Source organism: Rousettus aegyptiacus, unplaced genomic scaffold (genome assembly GCF_014176215.1).
Source record: "Rousettus aegyptiacus isolate mRouAeg1 unplaced genomic scaffold, mRouAeg1.p scaffold_m13_p_6, whole genome shotgun sequence".
Classification (NCBI taxonomy): Eukaryota; Metazoa; Chordata; class Mammalia; order Chiroptera; family Pteropodidae; genus Rousettus; species Rousettus aegyptiacus.
Window position 1 is genome coordinate 100,376,851 of NW_023416309.1, and position 24,394 is coordinate 100,401,244.

The 24,394-nt window shown below is 50.0% G+C and overlaps 1 protein-coding gene across 3 annotated transcripts; it reads right to left on the reverse strand.

Moving 5' to 3' along the window:
- MPP3 (membrane palmitoylated protein 3) lies at positions 1-24,219 on the reverse strand. 3 transcript variants are annotated; one of them, XM_016139661.2, is made up of 20 exons: positions 24,136-24,219; positions 23,734-23,815; positions 22,869-22,931; positions 22,496-22,614; positions 22,161-22,238; positions 20,902-20,982; positions 20,534-20,671; positions 17,120-17,201; positions 15,728-15,813; positions 14,298-14,372; positions 11,805-12,001; positions 9,990-10,054; positions 8,803-8,823; positions 8,173-8,214; positions 6,934-7,098; positions 6,749-6,829; positions 4,266-4,359; positions 3,961-4,069; positions 2,413-2,535; positions 1-445 (listed from the first exon to the last, which is right to left on the reverse strand). In XM_016139661.2, exons 3-20 carry the CDS (start codon positions 22,891-22,893, stop codon positions 269-271), a joined length of 1,758 nt encoding a protein of 585 aa, XP_015995147.1. In that variant the 5' UTR covers positions 22,894-22,931; positions 23,734-23,815; positions 24,136-24,219; the 3' UTR covers positions 1-268. The 3 variants fall into 3 exon arrangements, with proteins under 3 accessions (XP_015995147.1, XP_015995146.1, XP_015995145.1); XM_016139660.2 differs by having other exon boundaries at positions 22,496-22,931; XM_016139659.2 differs by having other exon boundaries at positions 22,496-23,815.
- Positions 24,220-24,394: the final 175 nt, after the last annotated feature.

A 24,394-nucleotide genomic window follows, 5' to 3' on the forward strand; every position in this document is an offset into this window, starting at 1 on the left:
TCAGGGTCAACTTGCCTGTGATACTTTAATGAATGACACGTGTTATTTTGTGATATGGCCCTTTCGACTCATGTTTTCTGCTCCAAAGGGGTTCAGTGAAAATCAACAGACAAAAACCAACAAACGGGAATTCCCCACATATACTCTTCTTGATGATGGAGCTTATGGAAAATTCCGCCCCTCTCCACACTTGCAATTCTTTGATGGTAACATGGCTGGACTGGGTGGTCTTCTAGGTCCTCTCCAACCTGGATGTTCTAGGATACAGTTACCTGACCCAACTAATAGGTACCCAGTGAGTGTCCTTGTTCAGCTTCTCCAAGAGCATTCTGAGCTGGCTGTGTGCACTATGGAGATCCTCCTTCAGCAGCACAGCGTCCACCAGGTGCCCGTAATGCTGGTCTATGAAGGCGGCGGAAGCGGCCATCTCTTGCTGTTCTTCATCCTGCAAAGGGGCAGTTATGGAGCAAGTGTGTGGTTCTTCCCCCAAATAAGAAACTTACAGCCTGCATCTTGGGCAACGTTCCAATCTCTAGTTTTTAAGTGATAAGCAATGACTATGGCCTATAAATAATTAACTGTGAACATAAGAATGGAGTATCATGACAATATTCTATCAGACTTCCAAGAAAGTTAATGGGCAGTAGACAAAAACATTGTTCAGTCATTCATTCACAAAATATCTACTGCGGACCTGTTAACTGCAAGCCATGAAAGGAAGTGCTTTGGGGAGGATGCTGATTCTATACCTATGTGTGTCTATGTCTGTGTTGATATCACATTTCCTATTCAAAGGTATTTCCAAAGAAGTGGCAATGTTGTGTTGCATGGTAATTCGGTTAAATAATTACAGGAAAGAACTATACATAAGAACTATATAAAAGCAAAGCAAGCATTTCTGGAATTAAGTAGGGGGAAATGAAAGAGAAAAGCAACTTTAATGCCCTTTGAAGACTCTTGGTACCAGCAAAAGAGACAAAGTTATTCAAGAAAGTGCTAGGACAACTCTTATCGAATTCCCCATTACCTTAGGGTACCTGACTTCTTTAATCAGATTGCTTTCCTAACACCTAACACTAAGGTATAAAGAGCCTATATGATCCCTCCTTTACCCAACCTGTACATTTGCCTTTTCATTTCATTCATTCATGCCTTTAATAAGTAGAATTTCAGGCAGGTAGTTGACTGACAATTAGCCAAATAACTGGTTTTTGGAAGTTGCAAGACAAAATTTGTCACTGGCATTCACCAGTCTCCCCTTCTGTCTCTCTCCAGTCCGTTGTTGCCATCTCTCCTCTGCTTCTAGGGGCTCAGAGTTTTGATGCTGCCATGTTTTGAGCTGTCCTCCCACAAAGAGACCCACCTTCCAAAACAGTCCCTCTTCCCCTCCCCTCCGTCACTCATCAAATCCTGATTCCTACTTAGGTGAGGACATCTGCAGTTTCAGAAGATATGTTCTAAAGGTCTAGGAAACCGTTTTTGTATGCCACTACAAACATGGCAGAGACGTAAGAGAAGGCTGAGATCATTTCTTCTGCTAACGTCTTTCCCCCAGGAGGGAAAAAAACTAGAATCAATTGGGAGAAGCTTCCTAATTCTGTATTGTGTCTTGCAGGGCGCTCCTCTCGTACTCAAAAGCACTCTGCAGTGTCCCAGCGCTGCCCCTGGATCTTCAACCCTACCTCCTTTACCCCCTTACACACACGTCCTGTAGACCTGTCTGCTGCTTCTGGAATTCCCCCTCCTCCAGGACCCTCACTGTTCATCCTGGAAACATTTATCTATTTGAGAAATTATAAAAGGAACATTTTTGCCACTAAGTACCTTAATCTTCCTAATAAGTATTTGTATCTTGAGAGAACGTAAATAAATCTCTAATGAAGTAAAATGTGTGACATTTGTCTTGCAGCCACAAATCCCATGAACCCTTTTCCTGGCCTGTAAAGGTGGAATGTTCAATCACCTGCAGCTTCGGCAGGAGAGTCACAGAGCCGAATGGCACATGGGGACGATTCCCTACATGCTGCCTGTTGCCCCTGTGTTAGATTAGCTTACCGAACCTGAACTTGGTTTCAGTTAAAAACTACTAGGGTTTAGCTTAGGAGTCCAAGAGATTTGTGTGGTTTGTCAAACTCAGATCTGGTCCCTGACAGGTATTGGTCCCTATTTTCCAGGAGGGTACCTACGTGAGGGAGTAGAAGGTGGGTGGGGAGTCCAGGCAAAGCCACCCCTGTCCAAACTGGGAGGCACTTCTGGCTGCCCCACCTCAAGCTTTCTGGTCACTTGATCATCTAAATCTTGCCAATAAGCAAAAGAGAAAGATGGCCCTGTGCAAAGGTATAAGCGCACTCATGTTGCTGTAAGAGGCCCTGTTCAGCCTTTGTTAAAGGAAATGGTCAACCTTGAACTTACAAGTGGAGCTGCTGTGTCCTCACAAGCTGGGGACATGGGTGGCGTCTTCCTTTTTTCCTGAATTGCAGGCTTTACAAATATAACATAGGGTTTGAACTCTGAGGTCCTCAGTTGTCTCAGTGCCTGAGAAAAAAAAGTTCAGGAATATTATACTTTGGAAATATTTTATTGTGAAACATGCTTTTTGAATGCTCAGTAATGGTGTGCTTCATCACATAACCTTAATGGCAAAGGTCCTGTATATGGTCCTCTGACAATGGACTTCAACTGGGCAGACCGACTGCTTGCTTTCCCATTCTCCACTTTGACACTGGACTCAGCTGGGCCCTGAAGGCCTACTTGTTGACAAGGGAGGTCCCACAGCCTCAGCTGGCTCCAAGAGTTGCCATCTCTCTTTGCTCTGACCCTGCAAGCTCTAATTAACCTCCTCACACCCTTCTGCACCTGCCCAGTCCTGAGGGATGAGTCAACGGGATTCAATGTGTGTGTATTTAGTCAAACGTCATCAATTTGGACTACGCTGATGCAAAACGCTTGCTATCACACAGGCCTCCTTATAAGTCAAAAAAGAAAAGGTTTGCTAAGCAAATAAACTTTAAAAAATCACTTAAAGCCAACCGTAAAGACTTTAGGTTTTCCATATGCAAATTGTCCTGTTAATTAGTGCATTTTATCCATAACGAGGGCCTCTATTAGGAAACATCGGTATTCAACTGCTGTATGTACAATGTGCAGCCAAAAAAAAAATTAACAAAATCACTTTCCAAATAAAATTTTGAAATTTAGACTTTTAATTTTGACCACCAGCTCCCATTATGTCTACCTTAGTGAGAGTTTTCCTTTATAGACATAATGTACTTTGTGGAATCTGTTTCAAGAAAACTTCTATAAAATAAGGCCTCTACAGCTTATATCATAAAATGAGAGCTCCGTTTCTACAGAGGAATAAAAAAATCCCCAGATTGAAGTCAACGCTTAGAAGTGTTTATCAAAGACAAGGTTAAAAAGATGGTTAAGGCCCTGCCGAGCACGCAGCAGTGCAGGACTGGAAATGTTTTTGAAGCGCTTCACAGGGTCATGTTCCCCTCCCTTTCTCCCTTTCAAATTGCTCTCCTGACCACCACCTTCAGCGGTTCCCCAAGCCACGGGTTTCGGGGAGGGGGCGAGCCAAGAGCTGAGCCCCGGTTTCTACCTGGGCACTGACACCTGATTCTCTGTCACATGTCACATCACACCTGGCCAGTTGGTGCCACTGTCTACTGCATGACTTACTCCATGTAGAGGTTCCTATCCTGGGTCTGTGGGCCACCAAGAGGGTCCATGAACTCCCTACAATTTTAATGCAGTGTTTGGGTATAGAAGTGGACATTTTGGGGTGCAAAGCTTTCATTAGATTCTTAGAGGAAGTTGCAAGCAAATTTAAATATCCAGTGCTCCAGACTAAAAATTCCTTAGCCTAAGGTCAAATGTTCGGTAAAATATATTATCCCACCCCACTATTTTATAAATTCCCTTTACAGGAAATGCCCATCTGGCCTGGGAACTCACGTCCGGCTCCACATCCACCAAACAAACTTTGTTTTTGGCCATCACAGCCTGAATGGCATCTAGGCTAGTCCCATAGAGATTTTCCTTGTATTCACCATGCTCCAGGAACCTAAAACCAGTAAAGGGAAAAAGCCGTTAGTTCCTGAGTTTGCTTAAATTAGAAACATAAATGGACTTCCCATCATGACTTCGCTCCCATTTCCCCCCATCTTTTCCAGAAGCCCTCCCAGGTCAAGCAGAATACTGGACAGATGCAAAGACACATAGTTACACAGAGGGCCAACTGGCCCATCAAGCAAACGTACTTGTTGTGATGCAAGTCAGCCTCAAACACTTGCTTAGACACAAAGTGATATTCCACCCCCTCCTTCTCATGGCTCTTTCGGGGCCTGGTGGTATCTTTTAAAGAAAGAATGAAAGCTGAGCAAAGAGATATCATGTCACAGTGAGCAAGTACAGTAGCGAGCCTGTGCCCTTTCAGAATTCATCGCTGATTTGTATACACCAACCACTCTATTCATCCAGTGTCCCGGTGTCAGGCACAGTGCCCTTTCCAGGAGCATCACTGATTCACACAAATATGATGTAGGAAAAAGGAGGCCTCCCATCTTGCAGGAGAGGGAAGTGAAAGGTGCAGAGAGGTGAAGCACTGTGCCAACAACCCAGAGCCAGCAGGCAGCACAGCCAAAGTCTGAACTCTCTGTCTGTCTCAGGGCAAGCATACGCCCTTAACCATCCTGACGAACTGCCTCGCCAATGCTGTGGCTTTTAAAGAATCACTGAGGGGATCCCTGTTATGAGCTTTTATTTTATCCCTAGTCCCAATTGCTTTTTGAGAGCATAGGAGGCACAAACACAAATGACCCTGCTGTATGCTTTTAATTCTTTATTCGATTATTTCCCATTTTGAGAGAAAAGGAGACATGAAGACAGACAGTCCTTTTATGGACGGGATGTGCTTCGGCAGAGCTGGCTCTCACACAATTCTGAAGCACAGAGTATTTTCCCGCTGATGTCCATAACAGAATTGAGATGCATACTTCGGGGGGAAGGCGGGTCCTCCCCAGAACAGGAGCACACATGCAGCAGCACACAGCTTTTTCCACAGTAAAAGGAAAGATGGGGTCTTGAGGGACAGTGTTTTCTGGCCCTTGGAGGCCACCCACGGGGATGCTGTATTCTATGGGTGGTATCTTTGGCCAACCTCTGGCAGAGTTGCTAGCGACACTTTTCTGACCATGTCATCCTCTTGCCTTAAAACTTTTATTCACCCACTGATTACATTCTAAAGATCTTACAGAAGTATATGAGACCCACGTGATCTACCCAGCCTCCGACTCAGCTTCATCTCCCCCACATCATCCACACCAACTTCCCCGACCCCTGACACTGCTTCGCTGGGCCATACCTTCGTCCCTTTGCACATATTATTCTCTCAGTAGAGAGAATTCTTCCTTCCTTCTCTGCCTGGAAAACTCCTACTTACTCTTCAAAACCCAGCGTAAAGGTTACTGTCTCTCAGAGGCTTCCCCTGACTCCCCTAGTTCCCAAAAAAGGGGGACAGTCATCTATCTGTGTGCTATACCAGGAAGCAGGTAGTCCTGACCATCCAGGTGCCCTACCCCCAGGGGATGGATCTGAGAGTTTCACAGGATCTCTGTGTGAGCAACTTCTGCATGTCCTATTTTAGTCTATCCTATCAGCCTAGAAGGCCATGGTCCCCTGAAATCTACCAGAATGGCCACCCCCTGCCTCTCATGCCTGCCACTTCAGGTTGGGCTCTGGAAGACAATTCTGACAATGTACAGACTGGGCTACAGGCCCCAAGGCCCCGGGGAGCAGCTTTGGAGCTGCCCTTCTTCAGAACACTCTGGAAAGGTCCCATTACTGCCACCACAGCCTCCCCTCTCGGTGGCCACCAGGTGCCCACACTGCATCCTTCTGAGGCCAGAGGGATCTAGAGAGGATCCCAGAGAAAAAAGGGACAGCAAGAGGCAGAAGTGGCAGGCAGCAGGCAAGAGGCTGTCGTGTGGCCTTGTTAGGAATGTGACTGGGGCAGGGTGCCTGGGTCTGAACCTTGGCTCCACAGCTTACCAACTGTGCGACACTGGGCAATTCATTTAGCCTCCTGAGCCTCGACGTCTTCCTCTGCAGTATGGGATGATAATCATCCCTCCTTGCACGGTTACTGGGAAGGCGGACCGAGAGTTACCACACGCGAGAGCTCTTGGGATAGCTCGGAGTGCTTTTCATTCTCCTCTTCCTCATCTCATTCAGAACCAAAACCTCCCCACTACTGGATTTCACAGCCTCAGCTGCTTCTAGACTCAGGAGCCACCCTAATGGGCCGGATCTAGCCAGATGGGAGTGCCCAAGCGAAATCGCTCACTGGCTCTCTGGCTTCCCCGCCCTGCTCTCTTATCCAAGCAGAGTAGGGGCCATAGGATTCAGAGCCATTAGGAAGAGGAGACTAGAATGCCCCCACTGCTGGGGGACCCTTGCTGTTGGGTTGACATTGCCACTTTGTCTGCAATGTGCTCTAGACTCACCTCCCATTCCAGGCAGGAACCTAGTAAGTCCTCTAGCTTCTGCCTCAGAGGGTCCTAGTGGAGAGTGGGTCTCTCCCATCATGCCTAGGTCCCAAGATCTGTTTATAGTTGGCAGTGTCTGTTGATCCCTCAGACCCAAAGGATGGGGACGGATATAAGGAGTCAAGTCCCCACGAAATATTCATGCATAGGCACGCACACACGCCACCTCCCCACCACTGACGCGTGGGCCCTCTTACGTGGAACGGCAACACCAAAGTGCTGTGGGTTCTCTGCCACCACCTTCTGCTTCAGCTCGTGCAGTCGGGCTCCCAGGGACCCTGGGAAACAAGGGGAAGGCTGACCAGGGACCCTGCTGAGCTCCCTCCCCACCCCTGCAGGGAGGAAACCAGCCCACTCTCCAGAGACGCGGGAGGTCACCTACCAATCAGAACCACCAGGCGGGGCCGCTCGCCTGGCTGGTGCTGGTACCTGGTCACCTCCTCATAGGTCAGCAGCTCCAGAGACTCGGCTACTGTGGACATCTTTCCTTCCTGTGGGTTTTCCATTCTCTCCCTTCGGCCTAGCCGGAAGCTCCTCCGAAGACCAGCTTTGGGGAAAAGGCAGGGGGTATCATGGCATTTCCCCCAGTATCTCCCATTAAAGACTTTCTCCACCTGGCCAGATCTGGAGGTGGGACTGAGACCCCCTGGCCTCTCCCAACTTCCACCTGCTACAGGAAGGAGATGATCGAGACACACAGTAATATGATAAAAAGGATGACCACTTGGCATCCAAAATTGGGGTTCAAGGCCACTGCTTTACTTGGCACATGACTGACCTTGGGCAAGTCATCACCTTTCTGAGGCTCAATTCCCTTATTGGTGAACTGGGAATACAAATCTACAATGTATGGACTGGATCCTGGATCAAGAAAAAATGCTCTAAAAGACATTGTTGGAACAACTGGCAAAACTTTAATATAAACAATTTATTAGATAATAGAATTACACGTACATTAAATTCTCAGAATTGGTAATTGCCCAGGGTTATATAAGAGAATGTCCTTGTCCTTAGAGAATACATGCTGAGGTATTTAAGGGTGAAGGGACATAATGTCTGCAAACTCTCGCTTGACTCAGGAAAAAAAAGTATGTAGAAAAAGGGAATGATAAAGCAAACCCGGCAAGGTGTTAAGGACTGGTGAATCTGGGGGTGGAGTAAATGGGAGTCCTATACGATTCGGTAAGTGCCAAATTGCTTCAAAATCAAAAGTTAAAAGACTCTTTGCTTATCTTTAGGGGCTTTGAAAAGACTGACCAAAATGGAAGAAACGAAGGTACTTTGGAGACTAGTAAGTAAAAGGCTCCGTCACTGTGGTGGTGCAGAGTTGAGATCATAATAATAAAATTGGTATTAATGTAGGAGTCTTTGTTATCCTTTCCTGCCAGGACTGCTCCCAGTAGCTGGGTGAATACTGGGGCGGGAGATCCCCAAGGCCTGGGCAGGTCATCTCTTCCTCTGCTGACGGACATGGTGGAGAAATGTGGGTCCCCCAGGATAACTGCTCCTGAAAGGTTGCCGGCACTCAGATCACTGTGATTTTGTCTTTCCTTGACCCAGGAGCCCATAGTGGGCTGTGCATGAGTGGGAGAGAGTTGGGGGAAGCAGCCCCACTACTTACCCACGTGATGCCCTTTGAAGTACCCCTCGCAGTCACAAGTCTCTGGGAACCAAACAGAGAGGGAGACCAGTGAGCCATGCTGGACACACGCGCCAATCCAGAGGTACCTGGCTCCTGGATGGCTGGGCAGAGCCCTCTGGGATGCTGTCTCAAGGTGCTCAGGAGAAATGCCATGGCCTGGCTACCCCAGAAAAACAAGTTCTTCTGCTCAGCCTAGCTCTCCACGCGTAGGCCCCAAGTAGCCTTTCTAGGCCCTGGCAGGGGTTCTGGGCCAGCAGGCCTGGTCCCAGCCTCTCTGACTTAGATCACTGTGAACAAGGAGGGACGTCTCACTCGCCCTGCCCCGCCCCCATCCTGTCACTTGCCCAGTCACAATCAGCCCAGCCGGAGTCTGGGAAAGGCTGGAGCTGGTGTGCCAGGCGGGTAGGGAGGGGCTCCATCCCCACTAGCTCTGCAGCCTCAGGGAACAGGCCCGTCCAGCTGGCAGAGCAGTGGGGGATGTACAAAGAGCCAAAGGGGCATGGCTACCGCAGACTGGGGTGGGCCAGGGGGTTGGCAAGCGCCTCCAGCCAGACATTCCACAGAAAAAGAGCCTTGGCCGTGTGCATGGGGGACGAATACCAGGCCTACCTTTGTCACAAGGCTGATCATCTGCGGTTTGCACAAAAGACAGATGGAACAGTGTTAGTGGAGAGGAACCAGGAGGCCCTGCGGCTGAGAGACAGCCATGGCCTCGTGTGCCTAAGGAGCCCTCCATCTGTCCCCTTTCCCTCCTCCAACACACATGTGATCTGGGCTGTGGTGCATTATTAAACCAAGACTTGCTCTAATTAATCTTCCTGCATGTATCTCATTAGCAGCCCAAAGAAAGCCAGCTCATCTCTGGCATAAGCAGCCTCAAGGCCAATTTACTCAGCAGCCCTTCCAACTGAAAGCAAGTCTAGAAGGGTGGTGTGGGCAGTGGCCACCAAGCCAGGGGAGCAGCTCACTCTGAGGTACCTGCAGTGGGAAAGCTTCCTCTCCATTCTCTAACTCAAGGTCTCTGATCACAGGCCCTCTGAAAACTTGACCTGGACCTCACTCTCTTGACATCATGAGACTCCGTTTCTCATCTTGGAAAAGGAGATGCCGGACGCTACTACTTGACAGGGCCTTTGTGATGATTAGGAGGCAAGAAGGTGGGTGGGTGTATTTTCTAAACGGTAAAGTTGTCACAAAATGTAGGATACGCAGTTAAATTTGAATTTCAGAAAACCAATGAATCCGTTTTTAGTATAAGTACATCCCATGTAATATCTGGGGCATACTCACACTAAAAAATTATGTGTTTATCTGAAATTCAAATTTAACTGAGCATCCTTTATTTTTATTTGCCAAATTTGGCCCCTAACGCAGAGGCACAAGATTACTCATAACCATCTCCATTCCCTCCCAGAATTAGAGGTTCTTAAATTGACAGGATCAGAGAGTCCCTGGGGAACATAATGATACCGTGGATCGTGTCCCAGACAGACAGACAGACAAATGCACACTTATACACAGAGGTTTGCACACCATTTTGGGAGTGGTGTTAACCTGCCCCCCAGTGTCCATGGACTCCAAATACAGGAGCTCTTCTCCAGGGAGTAGTTTCCCAACCCCACCCCCATTTCCCCTCCTCATCCCTCTCCCCACACCCTCCTTCCTTTGGAGGCCCGGGAGCTCACAGAGGTTCCTTGGTGCTCCCTCCAGCCCAGTGCCTGCTTCTTCTTGGCATGAAGCCCCTGAGTCCTAACTCTAGCCCCTCCCTAGAGTGCCAACCCTGCCAATCTACTCACAGCGGGGCTTCCTGACGCTCTGGGGGCTTGGCAGGGTGCCTGTGGCTCTCCGGTAGCTTAGGCGCCTGTGGGGACACAGGGGATGGACAGTCCAGGAAACCAGTTAGAGGGGAATCGTACAGAAAACTTAGAAAAAATGAGGCCTGGTCCTACAGGTGGGCACAGCCTGGGCCTCTGAGAGCCTCCTGCTTCAGACACTTTCACGGGTGCTCACAGGTTCGTGAGGAGGAAGAAACCGAGTGTCCTGCCCTGGGAGAAGCTCGCCCAGGCCAAGATGGTCACACACACAGATCCAGACAGGTGCCCACAGTCAGCGGTGGGTTGTAATTTCCCTATGATTGATTCTCTAGGAAGCATACCCCTTCTCGCTCTCACCTGGCCTTCCCATCCCTATGGAAGCTGGAAAATAGCAGAAAGACTCCCAGGAGAGGCTGAAGGTGAAACTGACCTTGATTTAATGCCCTCCCCTCCCCTGACAGAGAGCTTAGCCTGACACATTATCCAATATGGCTGTCAGTGGACAGGTGGTCCCCCAGGCCCCATCTCTGACCTGAGAAAAATGCCCAGGGCTCTTGGAAGTGTCTAGATTTCTACATTTAAACACAGCCAAAGAGCCTTTCCTCAAGACCTTGAAGCCAAAGATGCAGGTGGACCTGGGGCTCCCCTAAAGAAAGAGAGTGGAGATTCTCAAGCTTCAGCACCTCAGAACCACCTGGAACACCTGCGAGAACACAGAGCTCAGAGTCCCCCCTGGAGTTTCTGACTGAGCACAGCTGGGGCATTGCCCAGGGATCTGCATTTCTAAAAGGTTCTCAGGGTATGCTGCCCCTGCCCTGGGGACCACACCATGAGGGCCACTGAAATGGATGAACCCTGAGGTCTGTCTTTACATTCCACACTCCGGAAAATAGAAGAGGCCTACAAACCTCCGGGGAGGCAATGCAGTCATAACTGCCACCCGTTCTGACCCAGAATTTACACTTTTGGAAATCTATCCTAAGGAAATCATTTGAAATGTGAGGAACAGTCTATGTGCGAAATAATAATTACGGCCTTGTAGCGGCAAAACACCAGAGACTGGAAAGTAGGGACGGAGTGAAGTCACTTCGGTGTGACTCTTCCCCTGAGAAGCCTGCCCTGCACACCCGACCAGGGCCTGTCCTCTTACCATGACCTGCCAGAGCACCGTCTCCTCCTCCCTCACACCCATCACATGTATATAAAATGCTCATTTCAACCACGCGTGACTTTCCGGTTAAATTATAGGCCTAGCTCCATTCATAAGAAATACGTTGATACTGCCTGTGAATGAATGGTGTAGTTCCTGACGAAGTGTGATGTAGCCACGAAAATCACACAATAAAGAATAGGTAATAATATGAGAAATGCTAATGTCAAAACAGTAAGTTAAAAAAAAAAGCAAGACCTCATATTCTATGTGCAACACTCACGTAAAAAGCATGGGAAGGAAATAAATTATGGTGTTTGGATAATAGTGAGACTTTGGGTAATATTCTTTTCCTTGTCCTCTTCTGTATTTTTATATTTTCTCTGTCGACTTTCTCTAAGTATGTATTATAATATATACTTTAACTTAATATCATAGATTTCCGTATGTTTACTTATATCTCAAACAGTCATCACCATCGGTTATGGGTCAAGAAGAACAAACACAAATACAATTGGTACTTACCTCAGAGAACAACACAGTGTGCCCCTCTGGCCATGGTGACACAAATGTGGGGATCTGTCGTGTACCTATCTATACCTCTGGCCGCTCCAGAGCCATCCCCTTACCACACGCCCCAGACCCACCTTTCTTGGAACTGCTTGGAGGGAATAAGGCCAGCTCGAAGGTTGGTGTCCCCCACTCGCTTGGCCTGCCACCACGTGGGGTCATCCTGGCTCACCACCTCCAGGATCTGCCTGCGCTGGAAGGGCAGGCCTGCCTCCTGGCAGGGGATGGCCCGGTCCTCGCGAGGGTTGTAGTGGAAGAGGGCCCGCATGAACACCTGCACAGGAGGGACTCCGGTGAGGTGGCCCTTCATCACGGAGGCATAGCCGTGTCTATGCCGCGGGGAAGGACAAACGACAACTACCGTTCACAACTAGGAAGAACAAGCAGCCTTGAGAATAGAAAGCTAATCAGAAACACAATGCTCAGATTTTCTTATTGTTCTTTAACCATTTTGGATATTATAGTCAGGAAATCCTGCAAGAATCAGAAAATTAATAGATGGGTCCTGTGTCTGAATTTCCCGTCCAACCTAAACATTTCCTTAGTTACCTATCTGCTGTTCTTAGCACACACCAAACAACAATTAGTCCTGGGAACAAAAAGTAAAGGCAAGCACAAGCTGTAACTCGAATCTGATTGTTGATATGCTTGCTAACCACCCCTAGTGAAGTCAGTAGCCATCGATCGAAAAAGTCATCTAGATGTTTTGGTAAGAACAAAAATATCAACAAAACCGCTCATTCACCATCACTCTTCAGTAGGTGATTGACACCCACATTTTTTACAGCTCAATCCTATCTCATCCGTCAAATACGTAGCCAACCCCCAACCCTCCCCTTTACCCTGAAGTCACCCCCTTTAGAGAAGATGGTGGGAAGCACAGCATTTTCTCACACTTCCTTGTTCTCGTCTACAATTCAGTAGCATGGATTTATTTATTTCTATTTGGGCCCAATTACTTTAATAGGAAACAGAAGGAGAAAAAAAAAGGCCAGAGGGCTTCCTTAGATCCAAATCATATTCCTTTATGTGCCAACCAGAAAAGATTCGGTTGGTCAACAGTAATAACTTTCTAGCCAGATATTGTGAGGACGGATACCCTCAACTGGCCACAGATGTTACCAGGGTCCCAGCCACTCGTAATCTTAAATAGCCAGCTCAGATCAAGCTCTGGTTTCAAAAGAAATATTTAGGAAGGATGGGCTAAGGCACAGGCTACCCATTTCATCTTCCAGGAAAACCAAGTTCTCTCACTGTATCAAGTTAAAACCTTCAGTAGCTGCATATGGGGACTTGTCCCAGGAAGAACAACCTTCATCAGGTAAGAAAGAGTCCCTATTATGTTTGCCCTGGGATTCCATGCAAGAGGCAAATAAGAAACAAGCCATAAAGACATTATTCTTCACTGCCATGTAAACAAACAAACAAACAAACAAAAAAACCTGACATCAAACACATTGTCCAATAGTAATCCTCATTCACCAAAATATTTACTGACATCTTTTGTGTGCCAGGTGCTAGAACGTCCCCTTTTTCAGGTGTTTAGTACTAAGAGGTGGGGGCTGGAAATCAGCTCTGTTGAAAAATTGGTATGCTTCCTTCCACTTACTGATGACAAGTACGTAAATCATCATGTTCTCCTTTCTGCCTTGGCTGCCAGGAAGTTCACCTCCAAATTCACTTGCAAACAGATAATGCCACTTCTGTCCTCTCTACCACCACGTCAGCTCAGGTCTTAACAACCCCTCACCTGGGCTTTTACAACAACCTCCTACCCGGTCTCCCTGCCTCCGGTCTCCACCCACTCCGCCCTCCTCCACAAGGCTACCAGGGAGCTTTCTAAAACACAAATATGGTGGCGTCACTCCCCTCTTTAAAAACAAAACAAAAACAAAAAATAAAAAGTGAGCATTCAAGCCCAGCCCTAACCCACCTCCCCATCACAAACTCCCCCTGGACTCCACCACATGGCTCTTTCTCACCGACCCCCAAACATACCCTGCTCCATTACTTTGACCTTCTGTATACGCAGACCCCTCTGCCTGAACTTCTCTCCACCTCTTCTTCACCAGGGACTCCTACTCATCTTCACCTTCTTCAAAGCCTCATTTGCTCATGCCTATGATGCAATACCTTCTACGGTGCCTGTGACTCTGCACAGAATCTTTCCATAGCACTTATCACATAGCAATAAAAGGCTTGCTCCCCTTCTAAACTAGGAATCCTCAAAGCTCCAATCAACCTTGTCCCCAGCATCCAGCAGAGCACCTGGCACAGAGGAGGTGCCCAAAGAAGGCAGGCTCCACAAAGAATTAAACAAATGTCAGTTACTTAATTGGTCCCAAAGCCAGCACATTTGGTACCTTCTCCTCCTCTTCATGGCCCCAATTTTCTATTTCAATTTAAATAAGCTTGGCCTTTTATTAGTAAGCTACGTCAAACCCTGTTTAGAAAGAGGCAGGGTATGAATACATGAATCACTCTAACGAGCATGCATTCTGAGGACCAGTTTCAAAGGCTGGGCTGGAGCCTTCCCCTCACCTCCAGTCTCGCCACCCCCCACCCCATACCTTGCTGTCCTTTAAACGGTCCTCCTCCTGTGTGGCTGGGATGATTTTCAGGGTGATGGATCCCTGGGACTGCGCCTGAAAAGAGAGACCACAGGTTTATCGTCTCCTAGGTCTAATGCTCCTTGAGTTCACGTCTTACTTCCCAGGTCTTAAAATTCATGTTCAGAGGAAAGTCAGACTGGCTGCCTCCCCTGTGACCCCACCCTCCTATGATGGCACCCAGTCGAATTAACTAAAGCAAAACTCAAAAACCAAGTAGTTGCATTTGCATGTGACAAAGGGACAGAAGATTTTAAATGAGAACCTGAAGACAATGAAATGCATGCATTGAATTCCAGCTCTCCATCCCGCCTGACCCCTAGTGCCCCACAGGGCTGCCCTTCCTTTTCTTGGGTTATTTTAATAACCTAGCCTGGTTTCCTTTTCTTCCTTCCTGCCTGACTTGGGGCTGGTTCCCAGTCAGTACCTCCCTTTTTGTTTCCATCTTTCAGAATGGGCTCTCCAATCCCAGGCCACTCCTACCTTCTCAGGAGTTCCCCTTCCCTCTGCCCCTTCCCCGCACCCCCATGTGGGGGCCCCCCCGCAAGGAAGAATGCTGTCAGCCCCTGAGAGCACAGCTCGTCCAGTGGTCCTCCAGGCCCTGCAACACAAGGAGGTCGGTGCCCAGAACCAGGAACCGGGCAGTGGAGGAAGAGTGAGGGGGCCGCCTGCAAGCAGGGCCCCTGTGGCGGGGTCTTAAAGAACAGGCCTCCTCTCTTCAGATCTCATCTTATTTCTGTCCCAAAACCATCAGAAGTTAGCAAGGAGTATCATGCCAGGGGAGGATGCTAACGATAAAGAGGATCAAGCTATGGCTGGGGTTCTTTGCAATTTTAGTTTTGACTTAAACTCTCAGAATAGACTCTGGGGGCCGTTTTCATCCCAGCACAGATGTGAAGTGCTGTATCCTTTTCCAGATGTTTACATCCTAATGATTACCACACGTTGGATGAGTTATCATCCCTGTCCCTACTTTCCAGGAAAGGAAATTGAAACTCGGAATGATTTAATGACTTGCCCAGGGCAGAGAGGCAGGATTCAAAGCCAGGACCCAGTGATCCCAAAGCTCTAGCTCCAGGTCCTCCCTGTACTGCAACCTCTTATTCCATATTCCTCAGCCCTTTGGAAGAGGGGACCCTTCTGAGGTCCTCAGGAAAGAGAGCTGGGGAATGGCTGTGCTGAAGAGAGGGTCTGTGAGAGGCAGATGGACTGCAAGTTCCACTCTTCCTGTCCCCCTCCCCCGCCCCCACCCTGCACCCCCAGCACACTGTAAGGTCACTTTTCCCGAGGCCTTTCCATGAAAACAGGGAGCCTGAGCCAGAACTGCCCTGGCCCCGGGAAGCACCCGGCTTGGGCCTCCGAAGCACCCCCAGCGCGCATGCAGCACGGACCAGAATCTGGCTGATCTCGTCAGGCCGCTTGTGCAGGACGGCGATCCCGTTCACCTCTCGAAGCTCATCTCCAACATGGACCAGGCCTAGGAGACAAAGGTGCCAACCGTCAGCCCAGGAAGCGGGCCTTGGCCCCCAGAGCTCGGAGCTCTGCACACCACTGGGGCCCGCCCAAGGAACCGGCTGCAGGGCAGACTCAGGTTGTAAAGACAGGTGGTGGGACTGGGATAAACTGAGCACCCACCACGTGCTGGGCGCCTCACTTGGCAACACAGTCTCAACCACCCAGTAAAATCCCTGGTTCACAACTGGCAGCTGAGATTCCGAAAAATGATGCAGCTTGCACAAGGTCACGGTGCTAAGAAATAGCAGAGCCTGTGTTCAAACAGGTATTTGGACATAGAAAGCCTATGTCGTTTCTGCTGTAACCTCTGCTTCGTAAAAATATCTCACTTTAATTTCTTACTTTTCTAGGTTTACAGAAACATTCTAAGAACGTCCTTCTCAAATCTTAACAAGGACGCTTAAGGACACCAGGGAAGATGTCAAGACTGTTAAACACACCTGTCTCTTTACCTCCATTTTAATGACAGGTGTCTCTGAACATTAGGCCCTATCTGTTTCTGAAAGTGGACAAGGACCCAGCATCAGCACCACCCAGGAGGCGTGTGGAATCTGGGCCTCACCCAAGACCTGCTGAATCAGAATCTGCCTTTGACCTTCCCCAAGTGAGAATACACAAAGTCAGCGGTCTGCAGTTGGAAGAGGACCCTCACCTGACCGTACTGGTAACACTGTAAAATTACCATTTTTACCTGTGTAATTCAAAAATAACCTGTGATGAGATGAAAAAAAAAAAAAGAATCTGCCTTTTAACAAGATGCTTGGAGGAGGGGTGGTTCATGTGCTCGCTCATACTTGAGAAGCTCTGGTTTGGGGTCCTACACAACAGAGACCCCCCGACTTTTGTAGCAACACCCCCACACCAGGAGTTGTGCCTCTCTACTCAGGAATTCATCCTCACACCAGTGATTTGCAACCTATTTTCCACCCAAACAAACTGGGGACATGAACACCCTCCCCTCAGTAACAGCAACAACTGGGAGGTGAGGAAGAGGGTCCCCACCTCCCAGTCAGCCCATAATGTATGCTTAACTACCATAGTCCTCAGGCTAAGCCAATGCATGAGCCCTTCTTCACGCATGAGAGATTTTCAGACACTGAAAATTTCTACCTGGCTTGGAGAAGGGAATTCCAGCCTCGCTCCCCTACTCCAAGCACATCCCAAACAGCTGACAGGATAAGAGGAGAAAAGGAGACTTGTGGCCAAACGGGGGAAGGCTGGGGGACAACGCCCATCACCTTGGCCAGGCCATCACTGATGCTACTCACCACTCCGGTCTGCTGCGCCCCCTCGCATGATCCTGGCCACCACGACAGCCCCCGAGTGCTCATCCCGCCGGATGGTGGCACCCTGCATCAGAGACAGAGCAGGCCGGCTCCTCAGAAGCACCTCCAAACCTACACCCTGACTCTCTGAACTCAACAGAGCCTCTCTGGTCCTCCCTCTGCCACCACAGAGGGCAGATTGGCGGGGACCATTCCAATACTGAGGATGCAATAAACTCGACATCCGGCATTAATACAGCACAACATTTTACAGTTTAAAAAAAGTCCAATAATGTTGTGGCGGTCTCATTTTAGAGAGAAGGACTGGGACTCAAGAAAAGGTAAGCGCCCTCAAGGTCACCCAGCTGGTAAGGAATAAAGCTTTTTGTGATGCTGGATCCAGCACTTTATCATATCACAGCCCTTGCCTCTTGCAAAGACATTTAATAATGAGGAGGATATGTGCCGGCAAATTCTCATCCTGCCTCTAACCAGTTGCAGGTTTACCAGGCCTTCTGTTGCAGAGAGGAACCAAATATGCCCCAGGCGGAGCTTTGGGACCAGAGCTTGGTCCATGAAGCACAGTAGGGAGGATGTCTAGGATGAGAAAGCCCTCAATTTCAGGCTCCACACAGGCTGGACTGTGGCGAGTCTGGGAGGCAGTCAGGTGAAGAGCGAAGCTCTGGAGTTGGATAGCCCTGAGTGTGAATCCACTCTGCCATTTGCTAAAAGCATGCGGCCTTAGCAAGGAAGCCCCTTATCCTTCCTCTCGGAGTCTGTTTCCTCTGGGATAGCATTTAACTCATGGGGTTGTGCAAGGATTACATTAGATAATACACACAGGGCACTTAGCACACAGTAAGTGCTCAATAAATGCTAACCATTTATTATTGGCTGCAACTGCAAGCACATTGGCACATTTATTACCTTTGTTTATAGCATCTATCTGAAGTGCATCAGATAAATACTGCTGGAAAGAGAGACCATCAGCTAAGCATCCTGTGGCTTCTTGACCCCTAGACCTAGCTTTCCGGCATCTGTGTCTGTCCTTTCCTCCTTCCTCCATCTCAGGGGAGGGGCCCCTCCTGTCTAGGCTGGTCCATCAGTCCCTCTCACCTTCTCCTACATTCTCAATACCCCTTCTCTACCAGCTCCTTCTCTTGGTGCTAAAAATACTATCAAGTCTTTCCCGTCATTAGAAAGCCTGCACTCCCATCAGCAGCAGCTAGCCTGTTCCTTTGGAGCAAAGCTTCCTAAAGAAGCAGTGTGCATCTGCTCCCTCTGCTTCCTGCCCTCTAAGTCACTCACCCCCGCAACCTCAAATGCACCAGCAATGAACTAATGACCCGCCACCTACCACCCTCAGTCTTCTCTCCTCTGATCTCCCTCCTGTCTAACTCTGGTGCTCATCCTCCCTCTGGAATTCTCTCTTAGCTCAGGCCCTAGTGACAACTCTCTAGTTCTTTTCAATGACAAATCTTTGCTGAGTCCTCCTCTCACTGCCTTTAAATGTTGATGAAAGGGCTAGGGCTTGACCTCTGCCCTCTTCTTGTCTCACTGTGTATACTTTACCCAGGTGGTCTCGACCTCTTAGGTGTGATTTTAGCCCCTCCTAGATGCCGGCAGCTGCCAAATTTGTATCCCTGGTCACGTAATATCTCTTCCACTGCCTAGACACCCCGACTTGCAATCACACAGGCCTCTTGAAGTCAACGGGCCCTGAGCGACTCTTTATTCCCTCCCTTGAATCATGGCCCCAGCATCCTCTTAGTCATCCCGACTGGATATCTGGGCATCATGCTAAGTGCCTCTCCAGACTCCTACCCAAACCAGGGCAGTCACAAAGTAACACTAATTTTATTCCTGAAATATTTCTTGGATTTCTCTTCCCTATTCCCACAGGCCTAGGTCAAGCCTTGTTTCTGAACATATATCTGGCTCTCACCTTCGAATTGGTTTTCTGCTTCTGGCCTTACCCTCCAGGCTACTTGGTAGCCAGGGCGATCTTTCTAAACCACAAATCTGGCCATTCCATTACTTACTAAAAACTTTCAATGGCTCCCCACTCCCTTTGGGATCCAGCTAAGCAGCTATGCATGGACAATCAGGTTCTTTATGATCTGCCACTGATCTGGCCTCACCTCTGTCACTCCTTATCTCAAACTTGGCATTCTATGTCCATACCAGGCAGCTGAGAGTTCCCTGACGATACCCTGTTGCTTACCTTACCATGGCCTTGTGCAGTCTACTGCGTGGAATGCCCTCCCTCTTCCCTTTCCTTCTGGAAAACTCCTGTCCCTTTTTTTGGCATTCAGCATGGGCATTACCCCTCCCAGGAAACCCCCAGTCACCACCTCCTGTGAACTGCAAGAGGGCAAGGACTAAGTCTTAATCACCTCTGAACTGCCAATACCCATCAGGGTGCTAGGTACACAGGAAGGTGCACAATGTGTTTGCTGAGTCGATGGATGACTGCCCAGTTTGGAAGGTAAAAAAATAGAGGCAGAAGAGAGATCTTGGTCTATTTGTAGAAGTGGCTCATCTGAGGTCATTTGGCGAAAGTTGAAAATAAAGGGTGCCAGCTTTAGTATTCTCTAGGGTAAGGGTCCCCAAACCCTGGGCCACGGAACAGTACTTGTCCATGGCCTGTTAGGAACCAGGCCACACAGCAGGAGGTGAGAGAGTGAAGCTTCATCTGTGTTTGCAGCCACTCCCCAGCACTAGCATCACCACCTCAGCTCCACCTCAGATCATCAGGCTTTAGATTCTCATAGGAGCACCGGTCTCTGGTGCCAGTGGCCCCTGGGGACCGCTACTCTAGGCCAAGCACTCCGGACTTCTCCTACATCTCTCCATCTAACAAACAACCCTGTCTCTGCTTGGTAAATCAGTGCTGAACCAGGACCAAAACGATAACCATCTGTCAGCCAAGAAGAATGGTTGCCGTCCTGTGCTTCCTCAGTATTCAGAGCAGGGGTTGGCAAACATTTTCTGGAAAGGGCCAAATGTAAATATCATGGGCTTTGTGGGCCACAGGGTCTCCTCAGCAACTACTGAACTCTGCCACTGCAATGTAAAGGCAGCCACAGACGGTATCTAAATGAACTAGATGGCCATTCACCAGCAAAACTTTATAAAAACTGGCAGTGGGCTGGGTTTGGCCCTTGGGCTGTAGTTTGCCGACCTTTGGCTCAGAGCATGATGATCAGGGCTTCCCCATACAGCTATGCAGGTTATTTACAGCTGAGAAAGCCTGTATCCACCCAGAGAAAGGAGTACCCTGCGCACAAAGTGTTCCAGGAACTAATGACAGCCCTGACAAAACTGCTGTCACTCACACCGAAGACTTCAGGGTCCCGTCTCAGTTTTGGGGGTAGAATAAGGAGTAGGTGGGGAGGAGATGCAGGTCCCACATACCAGGGGTTCCTTGTTCTTCACCAGGCGGACAATCTTCACTGATTCTTCATCAAAATCCTCATCGATATTATCAGGCAGAGGGGGGAGCACAGGGTCGAAGTTCTTCTGGGCAACCGTGTCATGTACCATGAGCATGGCCTTTCAGGAAAGCAAGAGAAGTGAAAGGCTGGCCCAGAGCTCACATGGGTCAGGGGGTCCTGACTGGGCAGCAGTCTGGGGAGCCTCGGATTTCATGCCACCCTAGATGCTGGCACTGAGGATCTCTCACTCAGAAATCTCCTTTCCTGTCTCATGACCAAGCGTTCCCTCCTGCCCCCATCCCAGGAGACACAAGCTGTGTGGGTGGGCAGGGACTGCAGCGTGACTACCCTAAGGTGGGGGGTGGACAGTAGCTGGAGAAGCTCCCTCTCGTCACTGTGTACAGAGGCGGCCTGCAGCTCCTCCATCACCTGTAGGGGAACAAGACAGGGTTGTGGGTGTTTTGAGCCCACTGGGAGTCACTGCGGAAAATTCTGCTCCCGTGGCCTCAGACCCAAGGGCCCTCCCAGCAACTACTACAGCACCTAGGGATACATTGGACCCTCAACCACCCCAGGACTGATGCTCCCAGGGAAATCACACCAAGGATCAGAAGAGCTTAAGCAGCTCTACAGGGTAATCCTAATGGGCACTAACTTATGAAGTCCTTATTGGGTGTCATTTGTTTTATGTGGACCTTCTCACTTAACTCTCACTATGAACTCGATATAGTGGGTCCTATTATTTTGCCATTTTACAGATGAGAATGAGAAGGATTAAATATCTTGCCCAAGGTCACAAAGCTGAAGTGGCACAGCCAGGACTTGAACCTGGGGTTATCTGGCTCCATTATCTGTGCCTTCACCACAGCACTATTTTATAAAGAAAACGGGGGCTCAGAGAGGTTGGGTGACTTGTTTAAGGTCACAGAGCTAGTGGTAGAGGTTTAGTGTTGAGCCTGAAGCATGGCAACCTAACACGCCCCTCATCGCATTCTACAGAGGAGAGAGGGTGGGATCTGGGCCCGCAGGTGCTCCCACACCTCAGAGGCCATCTCCTGGGGTCAGGTGAATTTATTCAGGAGTTGGACTCAATAACCAATGAGGACGGCTTTTCCCAAACCATGTAACACGGAGGACAGGTCCACAAGAAATTAGGAAGCATTTCTTTACAAAATGAGAAACCTGAGCAAGTAAGCGGGACGCACTGCAAGTCCTCGCCCCAAGGACTTCCCAGTGGGCCCCCCTCAAAGCCCAGGCACAAGGTCTTGTTTGACCTGTTCATATCGCCAGTCATCAACAGTTTGGGAACTGCTGATCAGATCCAAATGCTCTCATTTCACAGCTGGGGAAACAGACTTTCTCGGGAACACATAGTAAGTGGGTGTCATCATGTCACCATGTCGCCCAGCACAGTCCAAGGCTCATGAGTTCCCCCTGCCTGTTAGGAGAACCAGGGAGAAGGAAGAGAAGGGGAAAAGACACTCTTCATTCACCTTGGGGCTCCTGAGGCCCGATGTCCCCTGGCTAAACACTAGCAATGAGGCAACACAAAGGAGCCCCACGGGGTGGGGAGAGGCTGAGACCACAAGGAAAAAGCCGGGGCTTACGTCTTCGGCGAGGGCCACAGCGCTGTGCAGAACGGGGGTTGGACTTTGCCTCTCATAATAGCGAAGCTTCTCATGAATCTGCAAAGACAGCCAGTTTCAGGCTGGGGCCTCCCAAGCCAGCTGCCCAGGTTTACCCTGGATACCACACGGACCGTCCAAGGCTGTAGGGCTGCAGACTGGGTCATCCACGGGGCAGTGTGAGAGAAAGTTCTGTATGGCTGGTTAATGAACACCTTCCTGAAGCAGGGAGATGGCTAAGATGACCTTCACAGGTCACAGCCAGCTAGGAGGACCTCTAGAAACCCTCACCAGGGGGAAATGACATGGGGTTTTACCTTCATTAAGTAACTGAGGCTTTTTTCACTGAAAACATCCCTCAGGAAGCCCATCTCGTCCTTGTGGTTTGAGTCGGGTCTGAGTTGAGAGGTCAGCAGCGCCAGGGTTTCATGCAGGCCTAAGGAGAGTGTAAGGAAAACAAAGTATAGCAAATGTGCCTCCTGCCCTGTGGGACCCCCCAGTAGACCCTCAAATAACACTTCAGCCCTGCCCTGTGGACATTCTCTCCCCAGGCTCCCATTCCCAGGGCTTGGAGGCATGGCAGCTCCCGCGAACACAGGCTGGCAGCAGCCTGCTTTCTTTTCAGCCTGGGGGTGCTTGGCAGGCTCTTGTCTTCAGGGCCATGGAGGCCCAGGCCAGGGAGGCACTCACCGGAGTCCTCGGACAGCACCGGCATGTCTGTGCTGGTCAGATCCCCAGCTCTGCCTAAGAATGCTGGGAGAAAGGGGGTGGAGATGAAGCTCCATCAAGCATATCCATCCAAAAGACAATGATTACACATCTACTGTGTCTGTCTGTGACCAATTTGGGGACAGAGGAGATGGAAGCAAATGATTCTCTGCTCACTTTTTTTTAAGAGAGGAAGGAAAAACTGAGATTTGCTGTGTGCCCCCAATGTGCCAAGCATTGTGCTGGGTGATTTCATATAACGTTTTCCTTAATCTGCACAAATCCCTGAGGAATGAATACTAACGTTCTCATTTTACTGATACAGAAATAAGGCTTGGAGGAATTCAGTAACTTTCCCGTCGGAATCCGTACTATGGTGGCCTTTCCAGGCTGGTCTCAGAGGTGCTCAGTGGCCCCTGCCTAACGGTGGCTGCTCTCCTCCACAGCATTCCCCCTCCCCTGTGACCTTCCAAGAGGCCTCGCTCAAGTCCTTTGCCTGTCACATCTTCAACAAGTACCCGCCTGAGCCTATGAGTTCCCTCCTTGCCCTCCTCCCCCAAGCCCCAACTCGAAGGGAGCCTCCCCTCAGAATAGAGCATGCATACGGAGGAGGTGGAGAAATGAGAGCGCGGGAGGGGGGAACCATGTCTCAGGAGGCCCCCCCCCAACATGCTCTGCAGCACGTGGACCTCAAAAAGTCCTCTTTCAGAAAGGATCAAGGAGAGTAATGATTCATTCATTCCGCAAACAAGGAGCCAGCCCCTCTGCGCCCCAGCACCGGCGACACCAAGACGCCTAAGAATGGTACTCAATCCTCCAGCCACCGCCTCCTTTACGCCGGACTCACTCTCCTGTTCCTTCTAGCTGTGCTCCCCCTTTGCTCCCCCCAGGCGGCCAACCACAGACTCCCGCTCGCTTTCAGAAGGAACCTGTGGGATGAACAAGGAGCGCGACTGAGCGAGGACGAGGGAAACCTGGGGGACGCGGAGGGGGGCGGTCACAGAGGATGCAGAGCGGCGGGAAAGGAGCCGGGCGCACGGGGCGGGCTGGGGGTTCGCGGAGGAAGGCCCGGGCCGAGGGGCGGGGACTGAGCGCGCCTTGCTCCCGGCGGGGGCTCCATGGGCCTCGAGCCTGCCGCGGGCACGAGGGCCTGGGCTCGGCCCATCCTCTGCGTCCTCCCGTGGCCCTTCCCGTGGCCCCTCCCGCCGCGGCTCCCGGTCTCCGGTGCGTTCCCGGCGCGGGTTCCTACCTGGGCGCTCCGGGATCTCAGCTCCAGCTCTGGAGCCGCGCGGGAGACCAGAGCCTCCGCCGCCTCTGGCTCCTCCTTCCCGGCCCCTCCCTGCCGCGGCCGCGCGGGGCGGGAGTGGCGGAGCCTGAGAAGGCGAGGCGCGAGGAGGAGGAGGAGGAGGGAGAAGCGGGCGCGGGAGGAGGAGGGGGAGGAGCGGAGAGAGCCTACGGCGTCTGGCACCGCCAGTCCTCTGCTAGTCCAGGCTTCGCTCTCCTGCGTC

Coding starts and splice junctions, on each gene's coding strand:
- MPP3 (XM_016139660.2), bottom strand. CDS start 22,756: ATGCCTCCAAGCCCTGGGAATGGGAGCCTGGGGAGAGAATGTCCACAG. Junction 20,983..22,160: donor CTGTGGCCCTCGCCGAAGAC/GTAAGCCCCGGC, acceptor GTTCCCCTACAG/GTGATGGAGGAGCTGCAGGC. Junction 20,672..20,901: donor TGTCCACCCCCCACCTTAGG/GTAGTCACGCTG, acceptor CTTTCCTGAAAG/GCCATGCTCATGGTACATGA.